General features: G+C 29.5%; 1 protein-coding gene across 2 annotated transcripts in view; it reads left to right on the plus strand.

Moving 5' to 3' along the window:
• LOC135130036 (zinc finger protein 98-like) overlaps window positions 1–20,844 on the plus strand; it is a 31,981-nt gene extending 11,137 nt beyond the window's left edge. The window contains exons 3-8 of one of the 2 annotated variants that reach the window (XM_064057343.1): window positions 1,227–2,105; window positions 10,305–10,837; window positions 10,887–11,278; window positions 11,331–11,533; window positions 20,125–20,321; window positions 20,376–20,844. In XM_064057343.1, the coding sequence (XP_063913413.1) occupies window positions 1,227–2,105; window positions 10,305–10,837; window positions 10,887–11,278; window positions 11,331–11,533; window positions 20,125–20,312 (2,195 nt within the window). In that variant the 3' untranslated portion in view covers window positions 20,313–20,321; window positions 20,376–20,844. Of the gene's footprint in view, window positions 1–1,226; window positions 2,106–10,304; window positions 10,838–10,886; window positions 11,279–11,330; window positions 11,534–20,124 lie in introns of both variants that reach the window. The other variant, XM_064057342.1, reaches the window with a different exon arrangement.
• The last annotated feature ends 1,476 nt before the right edge of the window (window positions 20,845–22,320 follow it).

Here is a 22,320-nt window from a genome sequence, read left to right on the forward strand (position 1 = left end):
TCGAAATATCGAAACGTCAAAAAAAATCGAAAAATTGAATAACAGGTAAACTGAAAAATCCCAAAACTGAAATGTCCAAAAACTAAGAAATTAAAAATTAAAAAAATTGAGAAATCGGAAAATCAAAAAAGTAAAGGTGAAAAATCGAAACCTGAAAAAATAGAAAAATTGAAAAACCAAAAAACCTGAAAAATCAATTAATTGAAAAATCGATGAATAAAGAGTTTATAAGAGTCAAGAATTGAAAAATTGAGAAATTGTAAAATCCAAAAATTGAAAAATAAAAGGAGTAAACTGAAAAATCCCCAAACTAAAATTTCGAAAAACTGAGAATTCGAAAGTTGAAACAGCAAGAAATTATGGTTGAAACCGGTTAGGATGTGTATCAGATCACGGATCATGGCTTATAAATCAAATCGTTTCCGAACGCTTAGAGTCGACATTGGCCTGAGTGCGCTCTGGTCTGTAGATCAAACAAGTTCTCAGACGACGAACTGTAATTCGTGTGATCTGAATTAAAGTGAAAGAAACAGTAAGCAGCTTGTAATATTTGGTAAATCTAGTGTCAATTTGTCGAAAGTAAAACGCGTCGTTAAAAATATTATGACATTTTTTCTAGTTAATTTTACTCCTAGTGAGAAACAAACAATGTTGCCAACATAAGTCGAGGAGTCCTCAACCGTCATTTAATTTAAACTATGACGCTTCGCCTATGTTCTCTGGTTGTGTTGTTCAAAGAATACCATGTATATTAAGAAAATAGACAAAATATAAACCCCGCCCACCCACCCCATCTCAATTGTGATGATTTTTTTTATTCTGATATAAGGATTTTGCAGTTAAATTCCGCTCCTTTGGCTTCTGACGATTAAAAAAAACATCACAATTGAGAGAGGGTGGGTGGGCGGGGCTTATATTTTGCCTTTTTTCTTAATATGTGTAGTCTTCTTTTCACAACAAGAAAAATAAAACATGTTTAAAATGGTACATTTTTGCAAGGAAATATGGATTTTGCAGTTATGGGGTGGAGTCTAATTGCAAACTCTATATTTCCTTGCAAAAATTAACCATTTTAACCATGTTCATGTTTAAGAAAAAAAAAAATGGACAATTTGTCTGCTGAATAAATTAATCATTATTATTATTTAATATAGGTGAGCGCTACATCACCGTATTCTTACATTTTCGAGAAAATAGAATGAACAAACATGTTTTTCGTTTTCTAGAAACCCTGGTGGAGCCTCTCGTCCAAGACTCATCGAAACAAACCTCCCATGCCGCCCAGACTTCGGACTTCATCGAGTTCATGGAAAACAACCAGATGATCCTAACCTGCCGCGAATGCGGCAAAGTCTTCACGACTCTCGAAGGCCTAAGAAGCCACAAACGCATCCACTTAGGTACGCTATTCAAGTGCAGATTCTGCGGCAAGGGCTACACCCGCCAGACCCACGTCTACCGCCACGAGCTGTCCCACGGCAAACACAAGCTCCACGTTTGTCGAATATGCAACAAGACGCTCACTCGGATGGAACACCTCAAGCGCCACCTGACGACGCACCTCAAAGAGAAACCGTTCTCTTGCAAATCGTGCAACAGGGGCTTCAATCGCTCGGATCACCTCGAGGTGCACGCTCTGAGGTGCAAGGGGGAACGGGTGCACATTTGTGATATTTGTAATAGAGGGTTTTCGAGAGAGGATAGTCTGGAAGTGCACAAGAGGCTGCACGAGAATCAAAAGCCGGCGCTGCCGACGTTAGATAATATAGATAATATAGAGGAGCACTATTACGAGATAGATTACGATCCGAATTTGGAGTACAATGCGGCGTCGGACGTTGATGATTACTTGGAGCCGCACGTGGAGGTGACTGAGAACTCGGACGAGGAGAAGATCAAGGCGGTTGCGGATTTGCAGAATGAGGATAGTCAGGAGAAGGAGGCGAGTGAGGATAATGTGGATATAAAGGAAATTTTGGAGTCGCAGGTGGATATCGAGATTAATGAGAACGACATCACTATTGACGAGGAGAAGAAGATTATAAGTAGTAATTATCAACACGAGGAGTATAACAATGAGCATGACGATGACGGGATTAATGACGGTAAGTCGAGGATTGGTGGAGTTTCACCGATTTTTGTATGAAATTAGTACAACCCGTGTTTTATCTTCTTACCATAAGCCGTAATATTATTCTTTGTTACGTATGTGCTCAATAGGTGGCCCCACAGATAAAAATTTTATGCGGAAGTTAGTTTTCAGTTTTTCACATAAACTGAGCATTTTAGACGAATTAGTGGTGGGTTCACTGACGTAAAATCCCGACGTGTTAACGAAATGCTCACTCATCCGTGCTGAACACATTTTTTTTATAATATATTTTGCTGTCTGAGAACAGTTCAATGAGCTACTTATTTTTAGCAGTGAGATGTAGACTTCTCCGCCTCCTCTCTGTAGGTTTTCATAAACCCATACCCACTTAGCTAGACTAAAAAAATTGGTCTAAAGAGTTTAGACAGTACTTCCCTCGCTGTCGGAAACTTGACGACTGCATGCCTATTGTGTTTTTTTTCTCATTACATTTTTGTAGTGGGAATTTAAAAAAAAATTGCGATGACGTCATCAACATTTTTGCAAGGACACGTATATCAGTTGGGATAGATGTAGTGTAATACTAAGAATAAAATTATTATATTCTCAAATTTTCGGGAAAATGAATATTGATTTGTAATAATCAATAAAATAACGAAACAATTTACTCACGTATACGTATCAGAGGCAACTGAAAATCGTGTATGTATAAACATTCTTAATTTAAGATGACAGGCGTAACAGCATACGTGAGAGTCAAACAGAGAAACTGTAAACAAAACGACCATCGGTTTTATTGCTTCGACTTCCGCTTATTATATAAAACATTGGGTTTTATTTTAATTCTTGACGGTGAAATTCACAATTGGTTGATTATAAACATGTCTATTTCACATTCGAGGAACCAAGTGAGCGCATAAAACAAATGCAGGTCTGTAATGTTAAAGTCGATGTAAATAAGCGTGCTGCCCTTATGTTTCAACCGAGTTTTTCCTTTAACAAATTTTGTGTCTACCAAATTGGGTTGGTTGGGGTGTAATACTAATAATAAGTGTTGCCTTTAATTTAATCAATAAAATAAATTGACTTCATTAATTTTTTTGAACCACCTCTTAAGAAAATCTAAAAAATATGAATGGAATGATAAATCACAAGTACAAACTCATCATATTTTTTGCATTTTAGATAAGATTTATTCAGCAAAATTTAAGGGTGACGTCATCAATTTTTTTAGGAGGGATGAACAAATACATTTTGAACAAAAGTTTACCATGCTTATAATAACTTTAAAATATTCCCAAGATTTCAAAGCATTCGGTTTTGTAATTCCTGATTAAATCGATAAAATAAATTCACGCCTTCATTAATTTTTTTGAGTCACCCTGCATATGCAAATCCAAAAATATGAATGGAATGATAAATCACAAGTACAGACTCATCATATTTTGAACATTTTAGATACGATTTATTCGGCAAACTTTTGAGCTGACGTCATCAGTTTTTTGTAGAAGATAACCAAATATATTTTGACTAAAAATTTATTATGCTCTTTATAACCTTAAAACATCTGCAAGATTTCAAAGCATTCTGGTTAGCAGATTAAAAATTAAATTTCAAAATGTTGTTTTATAATTTTGATTTTTTTCCAAAAATCTGGACGTTTCGGGTGAAAAGTCGATTCGGAGTTGTAAATTACATGTGTAGGACTATGTTATTTTATACAATTGAAAACCCATTTACTATGTACAATTTTGAAGTGACGTCATCGCATTAGTGGTGGGGATGATTAGACAAATTTTGATTAGCGTTTTACCATCTACATGATATTCTTAATATAAGTACAAAATTTCACAACAATCGGTCTAGTACTTTCGGAGATTATCTGTCTAATAAAAATCCGGGACGGCAGACGGACAGACGGACAGACGGACAGACAGACAGACAGACGGAAATGGGAGACCTATTTCTTCGTCTTCTAGGGGTCATGAAAGATCGAGAAAACGTAAAAGTAGAGAGTCGGCCGACGGACTCGATTACAATACTTCCTTTGCTTACGCTCGGGAAGTAAAAAGAACCAAAATTTTAGATTTTAGATGGAAATTAGTTTTTTTTAACTCTATTGACGATTTAAAATGGCATAAGACGAAACCTTGGAATTAAATGATTCAAAATTAATGTTTGTGTCCGTTTAAAAGATGAAATATTTCCCCAGTTATTACTTGTTTTTATGATTTTTGCTTCCTGGGCGTAAGTTAAGGAAATATCGGAACGAGTTTATCGGGGGACTGGCTACTATTATGTTTTCTCGTCGTTTCATGACTCCTAGACTACGAAAAAATAGGTCTTCCGTTTTCGTCTGCTGCCTGTCTCCTGCCAGAATTTGTATGAAACAAATTATCTCAGAAACTATTGGACTTGTCAAATTTAACATTACATACATGTCTTTACATCTTTATCATAAAAAAATTAAATTCGGAAAATCAAATCCGACAATATTCCGAAAAATCTGGATTTATTTACTTTCAACCAATTTTTTGATCACAATTTTTCGTTTTTCCTTTTCCTTCGATTTTACAATTTTTTAATATCAAAATTTTTCGTTGTTTCATTTTATTTGATTTTCAATTTTCACATCTTTACATGTTTCATAATTTGCCGTATTTTCAACTTTAATTTTTTCAGTTTTTTAATTCTTTAGTTTTTCGATTTGCAATTTTGCAATTGTGTAATTTTTCCATTTTTCAATTTTTCTGTATATCACAATTTTTCGTGCAGCCAGTTTTTCAAATTTTTAATCTTTGATTTTTTAATTTCTCGGTTTTCCAATTTAATTTTCAATATTTTGGTTTTTCGATTTTGCACTTTTTCAATTTTTAGTTCCTCAGTTTTTAATCTTTCACTTTTTCAGTTTTTCGTTTCTTCAATTTTTCAAGTTATTGGTTTCCAAGTTTTGAAAGTTTTCATTTGATACGTTTTGGTTTTTTCATTTTTTATTTTTCAGTTTTACAATTTTGGAATTTTTCCATTTTTTTTTAATTCGAAAAGTTGAAAAGTCGAAAAATTAAAAATAGAAAAACTGAAAAATTGCAAATCAAAAATTGTAGACGCGAAAAATTGAAAAATCAAGAAACTGAAATATCTAAAACTGAAAACCCAACAATTTTAAAAATCTAAAAGTTGAAAAAAGCAAAATTATAAAATTAGAACAGTGAAAACACAAATAATTTAAAAAAGTAATAAACGAAAAAGCCGAAACGAAAATTTGAAGAAATTAAATGTCGAAAAATTAAAAAATCGTAAAATTGAAAAAGTGATTTTTTTTAATTGTTATTATTACATATTTAAAATGAAAACTAAAAAATCGCAAACCAAAAATTGAGAACTCAAGTAACAGAAGAATCTAAAGTGGAAAAACAAAAAATTAAAAATCTAAACTTTGCTAAATCGAAAAGGGAAAAATTTCAAATCGAAATATAGAAAAATCCAAAAATTTAAAAAAAAAATAATTATAAAATCAGAACATTTAAAAACCAAAAAATTGAGAAAATAAAAACCGAACCGAAAAATCGAAAACTTAAAATTAAAACATCCAAAACTGTCGAAAAACTGAACACTTTTAAAATGAAAACTCGAGGTGTTGAATGTTGAAAAATTATAAAATTGGAACATTGAAAAATCGAAAAATCATAAAAATGAAAACAAAAGCCGAAAATTGGAAAATCAAAAAAATTAAGAAACAAAAAAAATTAAAAATGAAAAATCCCAATCGAAAAAACGAAAAATTGAAGATATTACAATTGAAAAACAAAAAAAACCCAAAAATTGAAAAAGTGAAAAAAATGAAAATTAGAAAAATTGCAAATCAAAAATTGAAGAAACAAAAAATTAAAAATCGGGAAACTGAAAATCGAAAATTTAAAAGATCTAGAAGTTGAAAAGTGGAAAAATTGAAAACCGAAAAACTATAACTCGAGAAATTGAAAAATGCAAAAACTGAAACATTTCACATTGAAAAAAGCAAAATTATAAAATCAGAACAGTGAAAGAACAAATAATTAAAAAAAAATAATAAACTAAAAAGCCGAAACGAAAAATTGCAATACGAAAACTTGAAGAAATTTTAAAATCTAATATGTAAGACAAACGGAAAAATTCGAAAATCGTAAAATTGAAAGAGTGATTTTTTTTAAATTGTAATTATTATTACATATTTAAAATGAAAACTAGAAAAATCGCAGATCAAAAATTGAGAAATCGAGTAATAGAAAAATCTAAAATGAAAAAACAAATTAAAAATCTAGTTGATGAATCGAAAAGGGAAAAATTTCAAATCGAAATATTGAAAAATTGAAAAAATGAAAAAAAGAATAATTATAAAATCAGAACATTGAAAAACCAAAAAATTGAGAAAATAAAAAATCGAAACGAAAAGTTGAAAACTTAAAATGAAAACAAAAGTTTTGAAATCGAAAAACTGAAAAATTTTAAAATGAAAACTCGATAAGTTGAATGTTGAAAAATTATAAAATCGGAACATTGAAAAATCGAAAAACGGAAGCGAAAAATTCAAAATTGAAAACTTGAGAAATTTTAAATCGAAAAATTGCAAAATCAAAAAACTGACGAAACAAAAAAAAAATGAAAAACCCCAATTCGAAAAAACGAAAAATTGAAGATATTACAATTGAAAAACAAAAAATATCCAAACAGTAAAAAACCGAATGTGTAAGTGAAAAAAAAAGAAAATTAACCGAAATGAAAAATTGCAAATCCAAAAATTGAAAAATTTTAAATCAAAAACCCAAGAAACTCAAATCGAGAAATTGAAGTTGAAAAATTGAAAAAAATGAAAAAAAATATTATTACATAATTGACAATGAAAACTAGAAAAATCGCAAATTAAAAATTGAAGACACCAAAAATTGAGAAACAGAAAAATGTAAAATTGATGAAACGAACAATTAAAAAATCTAACAGTTGACAAATGGAAAAATTGCAAATCAAAATTTTGTAAAAATCCATAAATTTAAAAAAGAATAATTATAAAATCAGAACATTGAAAAACCGAAAAATTGAAAAAATAAAGAAGATAAAAAGCCGAAAACGAAAAATTGAAAACTCCAGGAGTTGAATGTCGAAAAGTTATAAAATCGGAACATCGAAAAATCATAAAAATAAAGAAATTAAAAAAAGATTAAAAAATGAAAATTCCAAACAAAAAAATTGAAGAAACTAAATATTGAAGATATTAAGATTGAAAAAAACAAAAAATATCGAAACAGTGAAAACTCGAATATGTCATTGAAAAAAAAAGAAAATAAAACGAAATGAAAAAGTCCAATTCGAAAAACTGAAAAACTCAAAAGTTGGAAAATTGAATAACTGAAAAAATTTTTAAATTATTATTTTTATTACATATTTAAAATGAAAACTCGGAAAATCACAAATCAAAAATTGAAGAAACGAAAAATTGAGAAATCGAGTAACAGAAGAATCTAAAATGGAAAAAAGAAAAATTAAAAATATAAAAGTTGAGAAATCGAAAACGGAAAAATTTCAAATCGAAATACGGAAAAATCCAAAAATTAAAACATTGAAAAACCGAAAAATTAAAAAAATCGAGAAAATGAAACACTGCAATGAAAAATTGAAAAATCGAAAAATTGAAAACTTGAAAAAATCCAAAAATGGAAAATCGAAAAACTGAAAAATTTTAAAATGAAAACTCGAGGAGTTGAATGTCGAAAAATTATAAAATCGGAACATTGAATAATCGAAAAATCGTAAAAATGGTTAAAACAAAAACCGAAACGAAAAATTGAAAAATTCAAAATGGAGAACTTGGTAAATTTTAAATCGAAAAATTACAAAATCAAAGAATTCAAGAAACAAAAAAAATTAAAAAATGAAAAATCCCAAATCGAATAATCGAAGAAACGAAAAATTGAAAATATTAAACTAGAAAAAACAAAGAGTATATAAAACAGTGAAAAATCGAATGTTTAATTAAAAAAAAAGAAAAAAAACAAATGAAAAATTACAAATCGAGAAATTGAAAAACCCAAAAGTTGGAAAATCGAAAAAGTGAAAAATTTTTTAAATAAATATTATTATTACATATTTAAAATGAAAACTAGAAAAATCGCAACTCAAAAATTGAAGAAACGAAAAATTTAAAAATCAGAACATTGAAAAATCGAAACATTGAAAAAAGAAAGAAAATGAAAAACCGAAACAAAAAATTGCAAACTTAAAAATTGAAACATCCAAAAGTTGGAAAATCGAAAAACTGAAAAATTTAAAAATGAAATCTCGAAAAATTATAAAATTGTAACATTCAATATTGGGAAAATCGTAAAAATAAAAAACAAAAAACCATAAAGAAAAATTGAAAAATTAAAAAATGAAAATTTTAAATCGAAAAATTGGAAAATTAAAAAATTGTAGAAACACAAAAAAAATAAACAATGAAAATCCCAAATCGAATAAATTGAAGAAACTGAATATTGAAGATATTAAAATTGAAAAAACAAAAAATATCGAAACAGCGAAAAATCGACTACGTAATTGAAAAAAAAAAGGAAAGTAAAAAACCGAAATGAAAAATTAAAAATTTAAAAGCTGACAAATGGCACACAGAAAAATTGCAAATAGCAATATTGAAAAATCCAAGAATGGAAAAGATGAACAATTATAAAGTGAGAACATTAAAAAATCGAAATATTGAAAAAAGAACGAAAATAAAAAACCGAAACGAAAACTTAAAATTTAAAAATGAGAGCTCGAGGAGTTGAATGTCGAAAAATTATATTATATAAAATAAAAAATAAAGAAAACAGAAAATCGAAACTAAAAACTGAAAAATTAAAAATTGAAACATCGAGAAATTTTAAATCGAAAAATTGCAAAATCAAAAAATTGAAGAAACAAAAGTAATTAAAAAATGAAAAATCCCAATTCGAAAAATCAAAGGAACGAAAAATTGAAGTTATTAAAATTTAAAAAACAAAAAATCAAATATGTAATTGAAAAAAAAAAAATAAAAAACCGAAATGAAAATTGCAAATCGAAAAATTATAAATCGAAAACTCAAGAAACTCAAAACGAGAAATCGAAAAACCCAAAAGTTTGAAAATTGAAACATATTAAAAAAAAAAAATAGATAAGTTGCAAATTAAAAATTGAAGAAACGAAAAATTGAGATATGGGGAAACAAAATATTTTAAATTGAAAAAACGAAAAAATCGAAAAAATTAAAAAAGAATAATTATAAAATCAGGACATTGAAAAACCGAAAAATTGAAAAAATAATGAAAAAAAAAACTGAAAAATTTTAAAATGAAAATTCGGGGAGTTGACTGTCATAAAATCGTAAAAATAAAGAAATCAAAAAACCGAAAGGAAAAATTGAAAACTAGAGAAATTTTTAATCGAAAAATTGAAGATAGACATATTAAAATTAAAAAAACAAAAAAATTCGAAAAAGTGAAAAATCGAATTTGTAATAAAAAAAAAAGAAAAAATCGTAGCGAAAATTTGCAAATCGAAAAATTGGGAAATTGAAAAAACAAAAATTTGGAAAATTGAAAAACTGAAAAATTTAAACTGGAAAACTCAAAAAATTGCAAATCGAAAAGTTGAAGAAACAAAAAAAAAGAACAATTTTGGGCATTGAAAAATTCAAGTCAAAAAAGCTGTGGGAGCGTTATTTCTGCCACTCGTTTTTACTTTATATAGAGGATATGAGAAAACAAAAATCACAAAAAACACATATTTTTCAAAGAAGCGGGATTTTTTGGGCTGCACTTCAGGGGCGGGGGAAGTTCTGTTGAAATAACCTTCGACCATTTTTTTTTTAATAATACCTTATACATTTTGTACACATTTTTGTAGTTTTTTTTCTGAATTCATCGATGTGTCAATCATATTTTGCTGAAAAGTTGTGATGAAAATTAATTTAATTTTTGTGTCAAAATGGCTGTTGGATTATTAACGGAATTATTTGGGTAGACAAATGTAGTATTTAAAAAAGTTAAAAATAATAAAAGAAAAAAATATTCAAGTATAATACATAAAAGGATAAAAAAAATCACTGCATGAATCTCAAAAAAATAGGGTGTTTAAAAAAAAATGATTGCCGTCTAACAGCAGTGAAACAAAGCAAAACTTAGCGTGATAATAAACATCTACCACATTGTCATTTCTTTGACAGTTGCAGACAATGATTCCGACAGCGCCCACTCCGAGTACCTCCCCACGAAAACCAGCCCGCCCAAGAAACGAGGTCGCGGTCGACCTCGAAAGCACCCCGGAGGCTACAAAAGCACCGGCAGACCCAGAGGTCGCCCTCCCAGCCTGAAAAAGAACAAAAAGGAGCCCATCGACCGGGAAGAAATCGAAGGGGAGTTCCCGTGTTCGAGTTGTAGTGAAGTTTTCAGTAAGCTAAGTCTGTTAGAAAAGCACGCGAAATCACACGAAGGCATGAAAGTGCACACGTGTAAAGTTTGCAATAAGGAATTCGCTAGGTTTAATCATCTCAAAAGACACATGACTTCGCATTCTGTCGTTCGGCCGTTTTCGTGTGACGTGTGTAGTAAGAGGTTTTCGCGAAGGGACCACTTACAACAGCATGTGAGGCTGCACGACAAGAAGCAGGAGTACCAGTGTGAAGTTTGCTGCAAGATGTTCCACAGGGCGGACCAACTGGCCAAGCATAAAGTCTCGAAACACAATATCGGAGAGAAGGTACGACCGATTTTGTAGCTAGTTTGTGGTGATAGAGATTAATTTCCAGATCTTGGGCGAGAAGAAATTCGAGTGTCACGTTTGCCTGAAGACCTTCACCACGGAGAAGTACCGGGACGTCCACGTCAAGGGCCACATGGGCGAAAAACGTTACCAGTGCAAGACCTGCGACAAGTGTTTCCTGTCGAAGTCGCACCTCACAGAACACATGAAGTTCCACAACGAGCACTCGAAGAAGTTCTTGTGCTCAGAATGCGGGCAGAGGTTCATCAGGAACGATTACCTGGTGATACACATGAGGAGGCATCGTGGAGAGAAACCGTTCAAGTGTAAATACTGCGGCAAAGGGTTTCCGAGGACGACCGATCTTACAGTACACGAGAGGTACCATACCGGGGAGAAGACGCACTTGTGTACGATATGCGGGCGAGGGTTCGGAAGGTACGTTGTGGTCGCGTTTGGCGTACATCTTGGTAAAGTGAGGGTGTTTTAGGGCGTACAATTTGACGGTTCATATGCGAACTCACACGGGTGAAAAGCCTTACAGGTGTACGTACTGTGAGGCCGCTTTTGCTCAAGGTAATGATCTCAAGGCGCATGTGCGAAGACATACGGGGGAGAGGTTCCAATGCGAATTGTGTACGGAGAGTTTTCTTATGGGGTATTTGCTGACGCAGCATAAGAGGACTGTTCACGGTAGGTTTACATTTCAGTTATACGTATCCGTAGGTATCGCTTTAAACAAGTTATATGTGATCTTCGGTCGACTTCGGTTCCCGATTTTCTAGTCGTAATTGTGCACGACTAATAAAGTTTTTGGTAATTTTGTAAATTAATATAAAGCTATTTAATTCAAGTCATTGATCATAATAATTTCAGTTATACTAATAAATTAATGTTTATTATTTTTATCCAATAGGTTGTAATTTTTTAAACGCATTTAGATTTGTGAGCAATAATAAACTTGACAATTTTTGGTTAAAACGTTTAACTCATTGCACAAAAATTTCATAATGCGGTATAAAAATGAGATATTTGTCATTAATTTCTTTTTTCTGTTAATTTTGAATAAATACAAAGAAAACAAAGAGTCACTTCAAACTGCAGTATTCTGAAAAACATTGAAAAAAAAAAGCAAAATGTAGTAGAAAAATCTGAACTGCAGATGCACTTCCTGTTAATTTATACAAACTATTTTAATAACATTTTTGCATCAACAACAATCACTTAAATTACCTCAGATGTACAAATAACTAACATCTTATGTACTTTCATTTGTGATTTCGAAATTACTACTTACATATTGTAAAATCTATGACTGTGGAAAAAGGAACAATTAATTAATTCTATTTTTCTGCACATTTCTTTGATAATAATAATGGTTATATTATATTTTATACTCAGTAAAAGGGTAAAAGAACATAATAAAATACATGATTTAAATCCAACAAAGGTTTAATTCTTGTTGTCATAACATAAAATAGCTTTTTAAGTCAGCCACAGATAACCCATTTTTAGGTTATGTTGTCAAATGATGTGAAATTTTTTTTTGTTGTGCCAACAAATTCTTGGGTAACTATATCACAAATTTAAAAAAATCACCCAATACTGCATAATGTACTTATTGTTACTACAAAAATCGTCACGGGAATAATTTTGTACCTGAGAGCAAAAAGTAACTTCATTTAACGTAATCTATAAAATGACGTCCTATAAATGTGTTTTGACATTCTATAATTTTTATTTGTTTGACTTCGACATCCAACTTTTTTTATGACGCTGTATATATTTTTTCCAGATTCTTGTAGACCTTGCTTTTCTTTATTCGTTAATGTATTATGCTTTAATCACCCATACCCCGCCACTATCTGATTCGAGCACATTATGTTATGAAAACACACTCGTCTATATTTGGTCTGGAGTGACCATACTAGAAAACGGATTAACAATTGATCCAAAAATATGAATGCATTGATAAAGGTATAGTTTCCCCAGTTCCTTAACAATAGATTACTACTACCATTATACAGAATAATGATTAAATCCTTATTTATGACTGTCCCATCACCAGTAGTAGTAATCTAATGTTAAGGAAGTTAACTTTTATACAATGCGGTACTCTCATAAAACCGAATTAGAACTGGGGAAACTATATGTCTGTGTCAGTGCAGTAAATTGCAAAATGTTATACCGTTTTGTTTTTTGTTTTTTTTCCAAAAATCACGATATCTAGAAAAATAGAAATCGAAAAATTGAAACACTGGAATATCGAGAAACTGAGAAATGAAAAAAATTAAAAATCGTAAAATTTTTTTTCCCAAAAATCACGATATCTAGAAAAATAGAAATCGAAAAATTGAAACACTGGAATATCGAGAAACTGAGAAATGAAAAAAAAAATAAAAATCGTAAAATTGAAGAATCGAAAAACTGAAAAATCGAAAGATCGAACAGTCGAAACATTCGAAAATTGGAAAATGGACAAATTAAAAGATGGAAAGTTTGAAAAATCGAAAACTTGGAATAAAAGTCGAAAATTCGAAAATGTAGAGATGTCAAAAACCGAAAAATGGAAAAATTGAAAGATCTAAAAATGGAAAATTTAAAAACTTTAAAAAATGATAAAGCAAAAAATAGAAAATTTAAAAATTCGAAAAATTGAAAAATAGTCAAAATACCGAAAATTCGAAAAACAAGAAATATCAAAAAAAAAACTGAGAAATGGAGGAATCGCAAAATTAAGAAATCAGAAAACTGAAAAATCGAATGAATTAAAAACCGAAAAATTGAAAAATCGCATAATCAGAAATTTTAACAATCGAGAAATCTAGAAATCCAAAAATCTGCATTTTAAAAATTGCAAAATCAAACTATCGAAAATTGAAAAATATAAAATTAAAAAACAGTAGGATTTCGAGTAATTGGAAAATTGAAAAGTCCAAAAAATTGGTAATTTGAAGATTCGAAATATCGAAAAATCCCAAAATTGAAATGACGACCTTTTGGGATAGAAAAACTGGAAAATCGAAAAATTCAAAAGACAAGATCGAGAAGTCGAAAAGTCTAAAAAATGAAAAATGGAAATATGTAGATCAAAATCCAAAATTCGAAAAGTTAAAAACTGAGAAATTTAAAATAAAAGAGCGATAAATAGAGAAATTGAAAAATTTGAAAAACGAGAATTTGAATAATCAAAAATTCGAAACGTGGAAATCTCAATAAATCAGAAATCGAAAAACTGAAAAATCTAAAACCGAGAAATCAAAAAATCGAAACTTCAAAAATGAAAAATTGATAAACCAAAAATTAAGAAATCGAAACAGTAAAATTTCAAGAAATTGGACAATCGAAAAATCGAAAAAATTGTTAAATTGAATATTCAAAATTTTGAAATTCCCAAAATTGAAATAACGAAATTCTGGAAAATAAAAAATTCGAAAATCCAAAAAGTCGAAAAATTCAAAAACTGAAATATTGGGGATGCATAACATCAAAAGATCGAGAAATCGAGAACTCGAAAAATCGAGAGATTGAAAAATGAAAATAGACCAAAATCCAAAAATCGAAAAGTTGAAAACTGAAAAATTGAAAAGTTTTAAATGAAATGAAAATCGATAAATAAAAAAACTTTGAAAAAGGAGAATTTGAACAATTAAAAAATCGAAACATCGAAATCTCAATAAATCAGAATTCGAAAAAGAGAAATCTAAAACTGAAAAGTCAAAAAAATTGGTCTAAAGAGTTTAGATAGTACTCCCCTCGCTGTCGGAAACGTGACGACTGCATGTCTATTATGTTTTTTTTTCGCAGTAAATTTCATTTTTTTTTGAGTCACCCGGTATATGCAAATTCAAAAAATATGAATGGAATGATAAATTACAAGTACAGACTCATCATATTTTGTATATTCTAGATAGGATTTATTCGGCAAACTTTTGAGCTGACGTCATCAGTTTTTTGTAGAACATTACCAAATATATTTTGACTAAAAATTTATTATGCTCTTTATAACCTTAAAACATTTGCAAGATTTCAAAACATTCGGTTCTGGAGTTCCTGATTAAATCAATAAAATACATTTACCCATTAATTATTTTTTTTAGGTCACCCTGTATATGCAAATCCAAAAACTATGAATGGAGTGATAAATCACAAGAAAAGACTCATTATATTTTGTACATTTTAGATAGGATTTATTTAGCAAAATTTTCTGGTGACGTCATAAATTTTTTAGGGGGGATCAGCAAATACATTTTGAGTAAAGATTTATGATGCTCTTTATAGCCTTAAAACATCTGCAACATTTCAAAACATTCGGATTAGATTAAAACTGAAAAATCGAAAGATCGAACAGTCGAACCATCGGAAAATTGGAAAATCGACAAATTAAAATATCGAAAGTTTGAAAATGCAGAATTTAAAAAGTTCCCAAAATTGAAATGTTGAAAAATTGAGAAGTCGAAAACTTGAAATTCAGAAATCAGAAAGAAAAAATGTAAAAATCGAAAAATGGAAAAATTGAAGGATCTAAAAATATAAAATTTAAAAACTTGAAAAAAGCAAAAAAGCAAAAAATGCAAAATATAAAAATTCGAAAAATTGGAAAATAGAAAAGTCGAGAAATCCAAAACCTGAGAAAATCCAAAATTTTAAAAACCGAAAAATCCAGAAATTTTGAAATCTGCATTTTAAAAATTGCAAAATCAAACGTTTGAAAAACAGAAAAATCGAGAAATAGAAACAGTAGGATTTCGAGAAATTGGAAAATCCCAAAATTGAAGTGACAACGTTTTGAAAAATAAAGTATTGGAACATGGAAAAATTCAAAAACTGAAACATTGAGGAAGCGAAACATCAAAAGATCAATAAATCGAGAAGTCGAAAAATCGGAAAATTGAAAAATGGAAATGGCGCAAATCCAAAAATGGAAAAGTTAAAAACGAAAAAATTTTAAATAAAAAAAATCGATAAATAGAAAAATTGAAAAATTTGAAAAACGAGAATTTGAACAATCAAAAAATTGGAGCATCGAAATCTCAATAAATCAGAATTAGAAAAACTGAAAAATCTAAAACCGAGTCAAAAAATCGAAAAATTGAAAAATCGAAAAGTACAAAAAATGAATAAATTGAAAATTCGAAATATCGAAAAATCCCAAAATTTCATTTCAATTTTGGGATTTTTCCATATTTCAAATTTTCAGTTTATTAATTTTTTTGTACTTTTCGAAAAAACCCAAAATTGAAATGCAAAAAAGTCGAAAAATTCAAAAACAGGAAGCGAAACATCAAAAGATCGAGAAATTTAAAAATGGAATTAGGCCAAAATCTAAAAATCAGAAAGTTAAAACTGAAAAATTTATAAGTTTAAAACTAGTAAAAAGAAAATCGGTAAATAGAACAATTGAAAAAATTCGAAAGACGAGAATTTGAACAACCACGAAAGATTGAAGTTTCACTAAATCAGAAATCGAAAAACTGAAAAGCTAAAACTGAGAAGTCAAAAAATCGAAAAAACGAAAAATCTAAAAGTAAAAAGTCGAAAAAGTAAAATTTCGAGAAATTGGGGAATCGAAAAGTCCAAAAAATTAATAAATTGAAACACCAAGAAAGCGAAACGCCAAAAGATCGAGAAATCGAAAAGTAGAAAAATCGAAGAGTTAAAAACTGAAAAATTTAAAAATAACACGATTAATAGAAAATTTGAAAAACGAGAATTTGAATAATCAAAAAATCTAAAAGTAAAAAATCGAAAAAGTAAGATTTCGAGAAATTGGAAAATCGAAAATTCCAAAAAATTAATAAATTGAAAATTTAAAACATCGACAAATTGAAAAGCCAAAATGTCGAAAAATTCAAGAATTAAAACTTTTCATAACTTTTCAATAAATCAGAAATCGAAAAAGTGAAAAATCTAAAACAGAGAAGTCGAAAGATCGAGACTTCGAAACATCAAAAAAAGGAAAATTTAAAAGTCTAAAAGTAAAAAAATCGAAAAAGTGAGATTTCGACAAATTATAAAATCGAAAAGTCCAAAAACTTTATAAATTGAAAGAGAAACAAAAAAATCGAAAAATGGAAAAATTGAAAGATCTAAAAATGGAAAATTTAAAAACTTTAAATCAAAAAAGCAAAAAATACAAAATTTAAAAAATCGGAAAGCTGAAAAATTGAAAGATTTAAAAACCGAAAAACTGAAAAATCGAAGAATCAAAAATTTGAAAAATCGAATCGAAAAGTCGAGAAATCCAAACATCAAAAAGACTAAATTCAAAAATCTAAAATCGAAAAAGTAAGATTTCGAAAAACAAGTATATCGAAAAGTCAAAAAAATTGCTAAATTGGAGATTCGAAATATCGAAAAACCCCAAAATTCAAAAGGGAAAAAATAACAATTGTAAAATGGAATAATTGAAAAGTAAAAAAGTCGAAAAATTCAAAAACTGAACGATCGAAAGGTTCGACAAATCGAAAAATTGAAAAATGGAAATAGGCCAAAATCCAAAAATTTATAAATAGAAAAATTAAAAATTTTTAAAAACGAGAATTTAAACAGTCAAAAAATTGAAATTTCGAAATCTAAATAAATCAGAATTCGAGAACTGAAAAATCTAAAACTGAGAGTCAAAAAATCGAAAGATCGAGACAAAAAAATTAAGAAATTGAAGATTCGAAAGATCGAAAAATCCCAAAATTGGAATGGCGAAATTTTGAGAAATAAAAAATTGGAAAATTGAAAAGCCGAAGAAGTGAAACATTGAAACATCGAAGAAGGGAAACATCAAAAGATCGAGAAAAGGAGAATTTGAAAAATCGAAAAAATGAAAATTTTAAATAAAAAGAAAATCGATAAATACACAAATTAAAAAAAAAATAAAAACGAGAATTTGAATAATCAAAAAATCGAGAAACCGAAAAAGTAAAAAATCGAGAATTTGGAAAATCGAAAAGTCCAAAAAATTCATAAATAAACCAAAAAGTCGAAGAATTCAAAAACTGAAACATCAAAGAAGCGATCAAAAAACCGAGAAATCGGAAAATTGAAAAATTTGAAAAACGAGAATTTGAGCAATTAAAAATCGAAGTACCGAAATTTCATAAATCAGAATTCGAAAAACTGAACAATCTAAAACGGAAAAGTCAAAAAATTGAAATATTAAAAAAACGAAAAATCGAAAAAGTAAGATTACGTGAAATTGGAAAATCGAAAAATTGAAAAGCCAAAAAGTCGAAAAATTCAAAAACTGAAACATCGAGGAAGCGAAACATCAAAAGATCGAGAAATCGAAAAATGGGAATAGGCCAAAAATCGAAAAGTTAAAAACTGAAAAAATTTAAATAAAAAGAAAATCGATAAATAGAAAATTTGAAAAATTTGAAAAACGAGAATTTGTACAATCAAAAAATCCAAACATCGACATCTCAATAAATCAGAAATCGAAAAAGTGAAAAATCTAAAACAGAGAAGTCGAAAGATCGAGAAATCGAAACATCAAAAAAACGAATAATTCAAAAGTCTAAATGTAAAAAATCGAAAAAGTGAAATTTCGACAAATTAGAGAATTGAAAAGTCCAAATACTTAATAAATTGAAGATTCGAAATATCGAAAAGTCCCAAAATTGAAATGACAAAATTTTGGGAAATCAAAAATTGGAAAATCGAAAAATTGAAAAATGGAAATGTAGCAAAATCCAAAAATCGAAAAGTTTAAAACTAAAAAATTAAAAAAAAAGAGAATATCAATAAATAGAAAAATTGAAAAATTTGAAAAACGAAAATTTGAACAATCGAAAAATCCAAACATCGAAATCTCAATTGAAGATTCGAAATATCCCAAAATTGAAATGACTAATTTTTGGGAAATTAATAATTAGAAAATCGAAAATTTGAAAAACCAAAAAGTCGAAAAATTCAAAAACTGAAATATCGAGGAAGCGAAACATCAAAAGATCGAGAAATCGGGAAGTCGAAAAATTGAAAAATGGAAATAAGGCCAAAATCCAAAAGTCAAAAAGTTAAAAATAAAAAAATTTGAAAAACGAGAATTTGAACAATCAAAAATCGAAAAACGGAAAATTGTAAAACCGAGAAGTCGAAAATCGGAGATTTAAAAATTCGGAAAAATATAAATATCGAAGAATTGAAAAATCGAAGTCGAAAAATCTGAAATTTTAAAAACTGGAAATAAAAAAATATTGAAAAATCGGAAAAACGAATCATTAAGAAATCGAAAACGTAAAAAATCAACACGGATTCATAAACTACAAGTTCAGGACTATGTTACTTTTAACATTCAAAACATTTATTCTACAAAATTGTGAAACATCATCAATTCCAGGGTGGACATGAACGGATACATTTTTAACTATTCACCATGCTTCCGGTAACCTTAAAACTTTTGCAAGATTTCCAAGCAACCGATTGTTTAAATTTAAAGTTAAATTGTAAACTGTTGGTATACACTTTTTATTATCATTTTTATTTCGATGTCAAAGGTAAAACAGATTCATAAACCACAAATGGAGGAGTACGTTTTTTTTATAAAATTTGAATAACATTTACTATTGTAAAATTTGTAGATGATTTCATTTTTGATGGGGATAAACAGACAAATTTTGCATGATATCCCTAACATACGCACAAAATTTGACAACAATTGGTCCGATAGTTTCAGAGATTATCTGTGTAACCAGTCGCTCGATGGCTGTGATTTTCGACTTTACTTACTGTTTGCTCTCAGGTACAGAGTTATAATATAATAAAGGTTGCAGATTGTTCTTAATTAATATTATAAATAAAATTAGTTCAAAGTTATTTCGACAAGAAAGACACGTGTGTCAATTCCAACATGTACAGTGTAATACTAATTGTAAAACACTGGAGCTGTTCTGGAGATTTAATCAATAAAACAAATTGATAATAATAAGAGTCACCGTTTAAGATGTATCGAATTATAAATATTTGCCACTAAACTAGTTTCAAATTAAAAAATGTCACTCTGACCCCGTTGAATTATTTCTCCACAAGAGTTTTATTCTGTACTCATTATTCATTCTAACACTACAAGCAGTAGATAGCAAAAAAGGAGCATAAGCAAGCGCATATTCATTAAAACATACGTGTAAAATTTTGTCGTTACTATTCCCAACCCCATGTATGCGATGCGGATGCTGCTGATTAAATTTCAAGCTGCCAACATAATGAACGACAATGCTTGTTTAGAATTCTGTCGCCGATTTCCACTGGACGAAACAAAACGATCTAACAAACTTCCGTTTTCTTTTCAGGTTTGAACGTAGTAAGTAACATTCGCCGCCTCCAGCCCGTGAACAAAATCAAACAGGACACGGACGACCCGCCTCCGATCACAATTCCGTTGCCTAAACCAGTAGTACCTGATATTCTCTTAAGTAACATTCAGGCCCATTTATCGGCACAAATGCAGCACCACCCCCATCCGTTAGCCAGAGAATAACGTCTAAAGGTACTATTGAAATCGTTATTTGTTATTTTCTCCTTAAGCGAAGTTTTCTTTCAGATTAAATTAAAAATGTACATATAACTAGCTGTAAGTAGTGTAGATACCGTTTACTTGTTCATATTTTCATTTAAAGTTTTCTCACTCGGTCTTTCAGTAATTTACGTTTTGATTTTGTAGAATTTTAGTTTTTCGTTACGGATTTACACTGACAAGACAGATTTCAGGTTATTTTTGTTAGTGAGTAAGTTTTTGTGGAAATTCGTTCCGGTTCTAGTGCGTACGAAAGAATTTTTGACCGTAGCGTAGAAGAGAACCGTGTCCGGCATTGCTATTTCAGATTTAGGGCCTACTTTTGGAGTACAATGTAAAGGCGACAAATCAAATTTTATTGCATACCTAATCTTTGTATTCTTTCTTGTTTTACGATGTTTCTCATTTAGACTGTAAAAAGCGCCGCCATTTTGTAATTTACTTTGGTAGATTGTAAATATATTTTTACATTATCGAAAATAAAAAATTGGGTGTATTTTGCTTATTATTTTCCTCTGTCCACTTTTATGTACTCTACAACGATAATTGTATTTCTGTATTTGGACTAATCTTACAAATTGTATATAAATGTGGTTATGTTTGTTTTTTAACCTAAACATGACACAATTATAGGTGAATTCTAATGTACTACAGTATTTACCATTAAAATATGTTAGAGTTAAAATACTTTAAGAAGAACACCACTACAAGATCGCAGTAGATGTAGAACCTATCGTTGTTTCATGGTTTATGAATATTTTTTAGAATTCCATTATTGCAGAATGTAAATGTCACTGGCCAAGAGCAGTGGCAGTAAATGACATATTGTGTTCTCAAAATATAACCTCCCTATTTACAACTTAAGCCAGGTGTGTTGCCATTTAATTTAAAATTCATCATAATGCACAACCTGTGATCATGAATAGGTAATAATTAATAATTCACTACTAAAAGATAAGAGAAAAAAAAGTGACACACGGGTCCATTCCAAGTTAGATTTGCGATATCGCAAGTCCTCGTCGTAATCGTTGTCGCATGTTCCATAGCCATTTTAAATTTTGAATATTGTTTTCGAGTTTTTTTACGTCTGTCACTTCGGACGTTTTATTTTAACACATAAAAAATGTGGTGGGCAAACCTAAAATGAAATATTCGTGAATTCCCGGTCAGCGACGCTAATTACGTCTCCTGGTTTTGATCTGTTTATAACCTGTGTAATTAATAAAAGAAGACTCGGATCAAATGTCATCTATAAATTTTGTTGTTAGTTGTCATTTGTAAACAAAATCCCTAAATTAACTAGAATGATTTTCATAGTGTACTGTAGAGGTGCTAGATGTTCGAGTACGTTTAAAGTTGCTAGATTAGATACTTACTTATCTAGTGACTTTAGAGTAGGTTCTTCCATGGAGCTACGCGATTCCAACCCACTAGTGTATCAAACCTATACAGCCTGTTATTGAAAGGTACGTACAAAATAAACTCGGCAATTGGTCTCGAAGTATAGGTGCTAAAAGTTAAAAAAAGTTCAGGTAAAAGTGTTTACAGTTGCTAGGATTTACTAAAATAAATTAATTTTACCTATTTATCCTTCAGTAGCGTCTAAAAAGATTGGATAAGGGTTAATTTTCCCCTTAAAATTTTGATAAGACAAAATAAGTTTTTCCGACTTCTTAGACTTCGCGAAGAACTGTCCATTTTGTTGTACGTACCTTTCAATAACATCCTGTATATGTAATACCACCATAGATTAATATAGATGCGACATACAGGTTGATTTTGCAAAACCACCCTTATTGACATTGGAGTCCTCATGCGCCAAATTTAAATAGTCGATCCCAATGAAAAAACTTGTTTCACTACAACTCTTCGCCTGAGAACTTGTTTGATCTACAGGCCAGAGCGCGCTCAGGCCAATGTCGACTCTAAGCGTTTAGAACCGATTTGGTTGGTTTGGACTATAATTTCTGCA

The sequence above is a fragment of the Zophobas morio genome, unplaced genomic scaffold (genome assembly GCF_036711695.1).
Source record: "Zophobas morio isolate AGI-343-1 ecotype UQ-CSIRO unplaced genomic scaffold, CSIRO_AGI_Zmor_V1 ptg000017l, whole genome shotgun sequence".
NCBI lineage: Eukaryota > Metazoa > Arthropoda > Insecta > Coleoptera > Tenebrionidae > Zophobas > Zophobas morio.